This window comes from Oryx dammah, unplaced genomic scaffold (genome assembly GCF_014754425.2).
Source record: "Oryx dammah isolate SB20612 unplaced genomic scaffold, SCBI_Odam_1.1 HiC_scaffold_23, whole genome shotgun sequence".
Lineage (NCBI taxonomy): Eukaryota > Metazoa > Chordata > Mammalia > Artiodactyla > Bovidae > Oryx > Oryx dammah.
In genome coordinates this window covers 126017761-126029308 of record NW_024070207.1, presented here as the reverse complement: position 1 = coordinate 126029308, position 11548 = coordinate 126017761, and the positions used below count along the sequence as shown (strand labels likewise).

The window sequence follows — 11548 nt, the reverse complement described above, 5'->3', positions numbered from 1 at the left end:
TGTGCTCCGTGTGTGCCCCGTGTCTGCTCCGTGTGTGCCGTGTGGCCTCCGTGTGGACTCTGCGTGTGCTCCATGTGTGCTCCGTGTGCACAGGGTCTCCTCCTCAGGAGACGAGGGTGACAACAGTGTGCAGTGAGTGTGCCGCAGCCTCGCCGGCTGTGTGGCCCCTGCAGAATCAGACCTGCTGCCCCAGCACCCAGGGAACAGGGCCGCTTACATAGCATCTCCACCTGCAGCCCAAGCGGTGCTTTTCTGTCCATGTCTTTTCTTTGGGAGATCGACCGAGTGGAAAAAAAAGACAAAAGTGCTGCAGAGCCAGGCCTGAGTGTGGGAACAGAGGCTGGCCGGGTTTATCCATCACCCAGTGAGTCCCTGGGCGGGCGTGAAAGGCATCGCCCCCCTCGACGCCACTCCCCACCCCTGGGGTGATTAGCCTCGCATCCTGGCTGCACTCAAACCGAGCGTTTGAACAGAGGTTTTCAGAGTGCAGACCTCTTTGACGGAGTGCTGGGTCCACTGGGAACTTGCTCTGGAGCACTTTGGGAATCGAGAAAAGGAGGGCTTTTCCACCAGAAAGTAAAGAGATACCAAGCAGGCACCAAAGCTGTTGAGCTAAAAAGGGCTGAGGTTGTAACTTCTTACACGGCAGACATCAAGAGCTGTGGGTTGACTGGAGAAGAACCGTACATTTTACGCAAAGTATGAAGTCAACTGATGAGCAAGTTCATACTCTTTCTTTCAACAGATGCTGTGGCTTGACGCATCGTGCTGAAATGACCTCCCAGAGGCAGCTGGAGTCATTGACCCAAAACCCGTAGGCGTCTGGGTAAGTAACAGGGTGCCTGGGTGACATCCACGTTAGTTTGGACGGAGGTGGGATACAGGTGAATACAGAACGACCTTGACAGAAGCACAGCATACTGATAAGACGGTTATGGCGATAACCACAGCATGGGCACAGCTCCCGGAAGGGGTGCGCAGAGCCCTGAGTAGGGCAGGTAGCAGCGGGCAGGGCGCCACCCAATGCCCCTGAGCCCCGATGCAATCTCACTTCTGTATGTGGTGAACCCCTGAGTCCCTCAAGCCCACAAAGCAATTCGAAGCATTTGCTGCCACCGCTGAAGGGATCAGACTCTTCCTCTTAATGTAAAATCCCACTGGACAGGTGGGTGTCCCCCCGCCCCCTGGAATCAGAAAGCGTGATTCTCACCACAGAGAATAGGCCAGTTCCTGCCAAGTCCGGAGCTGGGCACAGAGGAGTCCTCACAGTCCCCAGTGCGGAGCAGCCATGTGGACTCCACTTTGCCACGCTACAGCTGTGTGATGTGCAATTATTACCCACAGCTCCCCCAGGAACCCACGGGTTTGTACAGTGCGGTTCACAGGAGCACGTACCAAGCCACACATCTGATGGCCCCGTCCGCCCCTTAGCTCTGCAAGTCTCTGGCCCGAGTGCACACCCTGGGTCTCTGCACACAGACCCCCACCTTGGTGAGGATCTCCGTGCAAACCCAAGGCTTTCTAGTCACTTCCCGTGGCTGGCTCAGCAGACTCCACACCCTAGATTCCTGCCCCCCTGCATTCCCTCTGCCTTTCTTTAACGATGCCTTTGGTTTCCTGTATCTGTGAGGCTCTGACCTCCTGGGGCCTGGCAGGACGGCCCTCCCCGGGTTTGCCTTATGTCCAGAGAGCAGACGGCTCACCTGCAGGCATCCATGTTCTGTGCAGACCGGCTGACCCAGAGCCTGCACCCCAGCATCCCCTCAGAGGGGGGACCCTCACCCTTGGGGCCACCAGGTCCACCCTCATCAGCCCCCCAGGGCCAGGGAACTGGGGCAGCTTGTGTCCAAAGCCTGAGCTTCCCTAGTAGCTCAGATGGTAAAGAATCTACCTGCAATGCAGGAGACCCGGGTTCCATCCCTGGGTCAGGAAGATCCCCTGGAGGAGGGCAAGGCAACCCACTCCAGTATTCTTCCCTGGAGAATCCACATGGACAGAGGAGCCGGGTGGGCTACAGACTCGCAAAGAGTCGGACACGACTGAGCGACTAAATCACCACCACTTCCCAGAGCTCACTTTGATGATCCAGACCCACCAACCCCCAGAACGACCAGCGTTTCCTGTCCCCCGTCCACAGAAAGCACGGTCAAGGCTCCTGAGCACTGTCTCTGCCTCCTGCCTGACCCTGGAGTCTGCCCAAGAGGCACGGAGGGCCCCCAGTTTGGCTGCCAAGAGTCACAAACCATCTTCTCAACGGCAGGTGAACCATCTTCTCAACAGCAGGTGTCTGTTGATCAGTTGCCATCCACCAAACACAGTTTACATGAACTGCCTGTCTTTCCCACAGTCCTTGATGGAGTGTTTTGTGACACAACTCACAGTCCAAGCTTTTCCGACGTGGGTCAAACAGTGGCCTGCATCTCACATCAAGTCTGAAGCCGTCTTGTAACTCACACATGTTAGGGTTTAGAAAGTCAACTGTGAACACACTGTAGCAAATCCTGGGTGGCTGCTCCTTGGCCGAAATGCAGGGTTACTGGATTCTTGTGGTGACAGGTATCGTTGTCCACCAATCAGTAAGTAACCTCTTTAAATTTGTTTGTTTTATTTTAAAGCTAACTATATCTCTCTCTTTTTTTTTTAATTTATTTTTTTATTTTACTTTACAATTCTGTATTGGTTTTGATATCTCTCTTAAAAGCATTAGTCGTCCCAGTCATGTCTGACTCTTTGTGATCTCCATGGACTCACTGTAGCCCGCCAAGTTCCTCTGTCTTGTCTGAGCTTCTCCAGGCAAGAGCACTGGAGTGGGTTGCCATTTCCTTCTCCAGGGGAATCTTCTCCACTCTGAGACGGAACCCACGTCTCCCGCATTGCAGGGGGATTCTTTACCATCTGAGCCACCAGGGAAACCCAAATCTAATCTAAGAGATATTACAATTATTGATGAACTGAAAGAATTCTAGGGAATGGCCATCCGCTCCAGTGTTCTTGCCTGGAGAATTCCATGGACAGAGAAGCCTGGCGGGTTACAGTCCGTGGGGTTGCAAAGAGTCACACGACTGAGCCACTGACATACACACACACACACACACACACATAACTCTAGTTGAAAACATTTTCACAATCCCGGATAGAAGGACAGCAAATGTCTTTTGCCTCCAGCCCCACTGTACTTTAATCTGTCGTCATCTCAGAACCCACAAACTTAACCCCTTTCTTTACCTTTTTTTGGGCTTCCCTGGTGGCTCAGCTGGTAAAGAATCCACCTGCAATGTGGGAGACCTGTGTTCGATCCCTGGGTTGGGAAGATCCCCTGGAGAAGGGAAAGGCTACCCACTCCAGTATCCTGGCCTGGAGAATTCCACGGGCTGTACAGGCCACGGGGTCGCAGAGAGTCGGACACGACTGAGCGACTTGCACTGTTACTTTCTTCGCCTTTTTCAGAGCATCCTCACGGGCTCTCAGTGTGACCCCGGCCCCTGCACGTAGCCGCGAGCCTGAATCAGGGGCTCTCCTCTCGCCGTTTCTGGAGGCGGCTCCACGTTACTACCTCCCTTTCACTGAGCTCACGAGATAGACACGGCGTCCACGGTGGGAAAGCAGACCACGCCGAGGGTGTGTTCCCGGTTCGAGGGCGGAACCGAGAGGGCAGCGGCAGGTGGGAACGTAGACGTGGGGTCCCTTCCAGCCCAGCATGACGCCCTGCATGAGCATCTCCACCGAGGACCACAAGCACCCCAGGACTGGTGCATAAACCCCAGTGACTCCACACATCTGCAAGGACACAGTCCCATGGGCACGCACGATCCACAGCCTGTCTTTCCTTTTCAAATCAGCAGCTTGAGGTAGAGCTTTAAAGACACACAGTCCACAGCACGTTCACGTGTTACCTTTAAGCCATGCGTGCGTGCTCAGTCGTGTCCAGCTCTTTGCTAACCCATGGACTGTAGCCTGTCAGATTCCTCTGTCCAGGGGATTCTCCAGCCCAAGAATACTGGAGTCGGTAGCCTATCCCTTCTCCAGTGGATCTTCCCTACCCAGGAATCAAACCAGGTTCTCCTGCATTGCAGGCGGATTCTTTACCAACTGAGCCACCAGGCAAGCCCAGTGAAGCCCCAAAGTAAGAGCTATCAGGAGAGCGAAAGAAATAAAAGTAGAAAGAAACTGAGATGAAACCAGCACACGACTTGAATACTCCATACATAAAGGACTCTTGCAGGACAGACTGGCTAAACCACCTGGACCGTGCTTTGGAAAAGAGGAGCCCCATCGCCAATAAACTCACGACGAGCTGTTCAACCCCTGGACGAGCAGCAACATGCTAACACAAACAGCAGCGAGCCATCACGACACACGTACCAGAAGGGCTGAGCTTAGAAAAAGATGGATTCTCCACTTGGGGAGACTGTGTGGAGAAGATCTAAGCCTCCTGGTGGGCGGGTGCATGGTCCAAGCACTGTGGAAGACTCTGCTAAGGGTCAACATCCTCTGAACTAAGAGTCTCACCTCTGGATGAGGGAATATGTACGCACATTTGTGACTCAGCAGGTGTGTTTACAGGATGTTCACAATGGTGCTGTTCTTTTCCATCTTTAAGATGCTTTGATGCAGATCCTTTGAAAAGTATTGAATTTGCTACAACATCACTTCTGTTCTATGTTTCGTTTTGCTTTTGGCCCCAAGGCGTGTGTGATCCTAGCTTCCCGCCCAAGGATGGAACCTGCGACCCCTGCGTTGGAAGGTGATGTCTTGACCACTGGACTACCAGGGAAGTCCTTCTTCCCAGCCCATCACTGGGGCCAACCAAATCTCCAGCCACGGTTGACAAGAAGCTTCACAGCTGAAGGTGTCCCAGGGACAAATCGGTGCAGCAAGATGAGTGGATGAATCAGTGCTTCCTGCAGGAGACTCAGTGAGTGTCCCCCATGTACTGTTCACTGCGGGAAGCCAGGTGCAGAGCGTTAAGATCCTGTCTGGATAAACTCAAGTACAAGGACAACACACATGCAAGTTCAGAAGTCAGGATGTTGGCAGTTTACCCCTCTGTGCCTGAAATGCTTTCATCTCCTATATGTTCACCTTTCATTAGATAAGATGCTTCAGTTCAGTTCAGTTCAGTCGCTCAGTCGTGTCCGACTCTGCGACCCCATGAATCGCAGCACGCCAGGTCTCCCTGTCCATCACCATCTCCCAGGGTTCACTCAAACTCACATCCATCGAGTCGGTGAGGCCATCCAGCCATCTCATCCTCTGTCATCCCCTTCTCCTCCTGCTCCCAATCCGTCCCCAGCATCAGGGTCTTTTCCAATGAGTCAACTCTTTGCATGAGGTGGCCAAAGTTCTGGAGTTTCAGCTTTAGCATCATTCCTTCCAAAGAATACCCAGGACTGATCTCCTTCAGAATGGACTGGTTGGACCTCCTTGCAGGCCGAGGGACTCTCAAGAGTCTTCTCCAACACTACAGTTCAAAAGCATCAATTCTTCAGTGCTCAGCCTTCTTCACAGTCCAACTCTCACATCCATACATGACCACAGGAAAAACCATAGCCTTGACTAGATGGACCTTTGTTGGCAAAGTAATGTCTCTGCTTTTGAATATGCTGTCTAGGTTGGTCATAACTTTTCTTCCAAGGAGTAACCGTCTTTTAATTTCATGGCTGCAGTCACCATCTGCAGTGATTTTGGAGCCCCCCAAAATAAAGTCTGACACTGTTTCCACTGTTTCCCCATCTATTTCCCATGAAGTGATGGGACCAGATGCCATGATCTTTGTTTTCTGAATGTTGAGCTTTAAGCCTACTTTTTCACTCTCCTCTTTCCCTTTCATCAAGAGGCTTTTTAGTTCCTCTTCACTTTCTGCCATAAAGGTGGTGTCATCTGCATATCTGAGGTGCTTACATGTTTGATAATAAAACGTGTTATTTCATCGATACTAATGTCATATGGACGTACAATGTTAATTTTAAATTGGTAAGGACAGTCATCCTCCGATACCCACTGGAGGCTGGGGATTGGACTCCCGCCTTGAATACCAAATTCCAAGGATGGATGCTGGAGTCTCACAGTGAGCCCTTCATACCTGCGGGTTCTGCATCCTTGGGTTCAACCAGCTGCTGACCACAGACAAGAGTACAGGACCCACGGGCTGGTGAATCTGCAGATGCAGAACACGCTGATGTGGAGAGCTGACTGTACAAGAAATTAAATAAATTCTATCATTTAATGTTAACTTAATATGAATATTAAAATTAATAAATTAATATTAATTTAAATGTTGCAATATGTATACATAATGTTACTTTAGGAATATTGAATAAATTTAAATTAACATACAATAGTAATAAAATACTAAACCTTACTGGTAATGTTATTTTAGCTACAGAATGAATTTGAGCAGCTTGGAAGAAAATTCCAGAATAAGAGCTCCAGCACCAATATCCCAAATGGCACATGAGCTGATACACTGAGTAAAATAGTGCCTCAGAAAAGTAAGAATTTTGAAAACTAATTCATGAAACAGTTTTGCCTAAAATAGATTTTGTGTCTTAAAATGCATAGAGGTGAAAATATGTATGTCAATTATCTCTAAAAGCAGTATTTCAGCAATGCAAAACAACTTCTCTTAGGAAACAAAACAAAGGAATGAAAGCAATTTATCTCAAAGGTAAAAAGAAAACAGAATCTATTCTAAGGATGAACGTTCACTGCAGTATTAATGATAAAACACATTCTGAAGGCAACTAAATGTTTGGCTACAGTGCAATTACCACAACACATAATATCCATCAAGGTAACCATTTCAAAATGTTATTAAAAATACTAACAGGATATAAAATGCAAATATATTATTTGAAAATGTGTTCATTTTACATATACACACACACACACACAAAAATGGCTTCCCTGGTGGCTCAGCCTGCAATCCAAGAGACCTGGGTTAGATCACTGGGTCGGGAAGATCCCCTGGGGAAGGGAATGGCAACCCACTCCAGCATTCTTGCCTGGAGAATCCCATGGACAGAGAAGCCTGGGGGGCTACGGTCCATGGGGTCAGAAAGAGTCGGACCCCACTGAGAGACTAGAGTTCAGTTCAGTTCAGTCACTCAGTCATGTCTGACTCTTTGCGACCCCGTGAATCACAGCACGACAGGCTTCCCTGTCCATCACCAACTCCCAGAGTTCACCCAAGCTCATGTGCATCAAGTCGGTGATGCCATCCAGCCATCTCATCCTCTGTCGTCCCCTTCTCCTCCTGCCCTCAATCCCTCCCAGCATCAGGGTCTTTTCCAACGAGTCAACAGTTTGCATCAGGTGGCCAAAGTACTGGAGTTTCATCCTCAGCACCAGTCCTTCCAATGAACACCCAGGACTGGTCTCCTTTAGGATGGACGGCTTGGATCTCCTTGCAGTCCAAGGGACTCTCAAGAGTCTTCTCCAACACCACAATTCAAAAGCATCAATTCTTCTGTGCTCAGCTTTCTTCGCAGTCCAACTCTCACATCCATACATGACCACAGGAAAAACCATAGCCTTGACTAGATGGACCTTTGTTGGCAAAGTAATGTCTCTGCTTTTGAATATGCTGTCTAGGTTAGTCATAACTTTCCTTCCAAGGGGTAAGCGTCTTTTAATTTCCTGGCTGCAATAACCATCTGCAGTGATTTTGGAGCCCCCCAAAATAAAGTCTGCCACTGTTTCCACTGTTTCTGAGAGACTACGCATACATACATAATAACTGGGTGAAACACGAGTATAGGAAACTTATGAAAGCAAGTCTATGAAAACGCTACTTCCGTGAAATACTGGGAAGAGAATTGGTTTTTCTCCTGTCTTCCAAATTATCTGCATTATACACCTTTTTAATAAACAATTATTTTAGAACAGAGCTTTACAGTACAAAATAACCACTGTTTTGAGTGTTTTAACACAAGACCAGCTTTCTAGGAAAGAGGTGAAGACAGGTCAATATGCCTGAAATGATGCAATGTCAGTAGCAGATTTCAGAACGTGATAACACATTCCTGGGAACCAGGGGCAACCCATTCAAACGTCAGAGCAGCAAGGCATTCGATAAAAGAAGAAAGCATGCACGCATTTTGTTCAGCTGTTTCCTAAATAGCAGTAGTGTGGCTTGATGGTGACGTTTGCACAAGCACCCTGACAGCTCAGAACTCTTCAGCGCAAAGTACAAACATAAAACTCTTGGACAAAAGCAGAGGCAGAACACTCTGCAATAAATCACAGCAAGATCTTTTTGGATCCACCTCTTAAGAGTAATGAAAATAAAATCAGAAAATAAACAAACGGGACCTAATTAAACTTGAGAGCTTCTGCACAGCAAAGGAAATAATAAAACAAAAAGACAACCCAGAAATGAGACAAAATATTTGCATATGACTGATGAAGGCTTAATCTACAAAAAACACAAGACAGCTCATAGGCCTCAATACCAACAAACAACCCAATCAAAAAATCAGAAGACCTAAAAAGACATTTCTCCAAAGACATGTAGATGTTAGCTAAGAGGAACATGAAAAGATGGTGAACGCTGCTAACTAATACAGAAATACAAATCAAAACTACAATGAGTTACCACCTCACACCAGGCAAAACGACTCTCATCAACAAAGCTACAAACAATAAATGCTGGAGAGAGTGTGGAGAAAAGGAAACTCGCTTGCACTGTTGGTGGGAATGCAAATTGGCGCAGCCACTTCAGAGAACAGTCTGGAAGTTCCTAAGAAAACTAAAAACAGAGCTGCCATATGACCCAGCAACCCCACTCCTGGACAGGTACTTGGAGAAAACCATCATTTGAAAATATATATGCACCCCACAATGTCCATCGACAGAGGTATCCATGTGGCGCACATGTACACAGAATACTACTCAGCTTCATAAGGAATGAAATAAATGCTATGTGCAGGAACATGGGTAGGGAGGTAGAGATGATCGCAGAAGGGGAATCAGGGAAAGAAACAGGATATCCCTTCTCTGTGGAATCTAAAAAAAATGATACCGACGAACTTATTTAAAAAACAGAAACAGATTTACAGACTTGGAAAGCAAATTGACAGTTACCAAAGGGGACTGGTGGGGGTCAGCGGGAATAGACTGGGAGACTGGGATGCTCAGGTACACGCTGCTGCTGCTGCGTCATTTCAGTCGTGTCCGACTCTGTGCGACCCCATAGACGGCGGCCCACCAGGCTCCCCCGTCCCTGGGATTCTCCAGGCAAGAACACTGCAGTGGGTTGCCATTTCCTTCTCCAGTGCATGAAGGTGAGAAGTGAAAGGGAAGTACACACTACTGTATTTAAAACAATCAACAGGGATCTACTGTATAGCACAGGGAGCTCTGCTCAACGTAATAACCTAACGCTTCCCTCATAGCTCAGTCCGTAAAGAATCTGCCTGCAACGCAGGAGACCTGGGTTCGATTCCTGGGTCGGGAAGATCCCCTGGAGAAGGAAATGGCAACCCACTCCAGCACTCTTGCCTGGAGAATCCCAGGAACAGAGGAGCCTGGCAGGCTACAGTCCATGGGGTCGTAAGGAGTCGGACACGACTGAGCGACTAAACCACCACCAACAACAACTGGAAAAAGGATCTGAAAAAGAATCAGTCTGTGTATATGTACAATTGAATCTCTTTGGTGTACAGCCGAAACTCTCACAACACTGTACATCAACTGTACTCCAATATTAGGATAAAACTCAAGGACAACGATGACTAAGCAAGCGTCTGCTCACCTTCGGTCTTCTTCCAGTAGATCTTGACCTGCAGCTGGTTGTCTTGGAAGAACGGAGCCCCGACTTCCAGGAGGCGAGCGGGCCGGCGTCTTTGAAGGGGAGGCTGCGTGTGCATCACACTCTTTCTACTTTTCCCGAGCTGTTCTTCTACAAGAGTGCACAACATTCTGATTTACTGGTTAGAAAAGCAACATGGAACCTGATGGTAATCCCAGTGCGTCTGATTGCCCTCTGCGATCCTTTCATATTTAGTGCCCGTTTTTTAAAGTAAAACATAGTTCAGCCACAGATTCCTTCCTGCCCAGGTTGACCACACTTCCCCCTTCATCACAGGCTGTAATGTGGACCTAAAAGTACGCTGTGTAGATTACACCGAATCCCCAAATTTAACCTGGTAAGAAATACACATTCACCAACTTTGATGGATGCTCTGATTTCAATAAGTGGAAACTGTATTTCTCACAATACATGAATTGGTGGGGGGGGGCACTTGTGAAAGAAGTCAATGAAATAATATTAAAATACCATTTCATGAAAACAATATACTCAGTGGGTTTTTGCCGAAGGACAAGCATGTTAGGTTCCTACATCTTGAGAGAGACAGAGGAGAGTTCATGGCTTAGTAGGAAAGATACCAAAAATTCCTGGCCTCTGATCTCTCCTTTTGCAGCTCGCTGACTTTTAGAAGTTGCACTTGCAGAAATAATGTCCTTTTCTGCTTTCAGAATTCCAAGTACTCCTATGAGATATAACATCTCAACCTGTATTGATGATAAACCAGTAAGCAATGTGAAAAAGTTCACTTAAAACTCAGCATTTAGAAAACTAAGATCATGGCATCTGGTCCCATCACTTCATGGCACATAGATGGGGAAACAATAGAAACAGTGACAGACTTCATTTCTGGGGGCTCTGAAATCACTGCAGATGGTGACTGCAGCCATGAAATTAAAAGATGCTTGCTCCTTGGAAGAAAACCTATGACCAACCTAGACAGCAGAGACATTACTTTGCCAACAAAGGTCCATCTAGTCAAGGCTATGGTTTTTCCTGTGGTCATGTATGGATGTGAGAGTTGGACTGTGAAGAAAGCTGAGCACAGAAGAATTGATGCTTTTGAATTGTGGTGTTGGAGAAGACTCTTGAGAGTCCCTTGGACTGCAAGGAGATCCAACCAGTCCATTCTAAAGGAAATCAGCCCTGGGTGTTCTTTGGAAGGAATGATGGTAAAGCTGAAACTCCAGTACTTTGGCCACCTCATGCAAAGAGTTGACTCATTGGAAAAGACTCTGATGCTGGGAGGGATTGGGGGCAGGAAGAGAAGGGGACGACAGAAGATGAGATGGCTGGATGGCATCACTGACTGGATGGACTTGAGTTTAAGTGAACTCCAGAAGATGGTGATGGACAGGGAAGCCTGGTGTGCCTCAGTCCACGGGGTCGCAGAGAGTTGGACACAGCTGAGTGACTGAACTGACTGATTTTCAAAGGTAGTAATGCCTAAGCATGAAATCTGATTTAGATCTATGAAAAAGAGAAGAAAAAAGGATACAACTCAGGAACAGCCAGATGGCAGAGCAGCCTGGGATAGGGTAGGGAGAAGTGGGTAGGGCTTCCTGCTCCAGGGAGTTCCCCTCCCAGCATGCATTCACCAAGCCCAGAGCCCTCTGAATCCTGGCATCCAGGGTTTATAGAGGCTTCATTACACAGACCTGACGGATTAAATTAATAGTTACCAATGACTGAACTGCACCTCCAGCCACTCTCTCTTCCTCAGAGGTGGTGGTAGGAAGT

General features: G+C 47.9%; 1 protein-coding gene across 1 annotated transcript in view; it reads right to left on the bottom strand.

Annotated features, from left to right (window-relative positions):
• The window catches only part of ANOS1 (anosmin 1), a 205182-nt gene that overhangs the window by 12442 nt on the left and 181192 nt on the right, over positions 1-11548 (bottom strand). The window contains exons 9-10 of the mRNA XM_040265372.1: positions 9755-9901; positions 731-900 (exon numbers count right to left, since the gene is read on the bottom strand). Of these exons, the coding sequence (XP_040121306.1) occupies positions 731-900; positions 9755-9901 (317 nt within the window). The remainder of the gene's footprint in view (positions 1-730; positions 901-9754; positions 9902-11548) is intronic.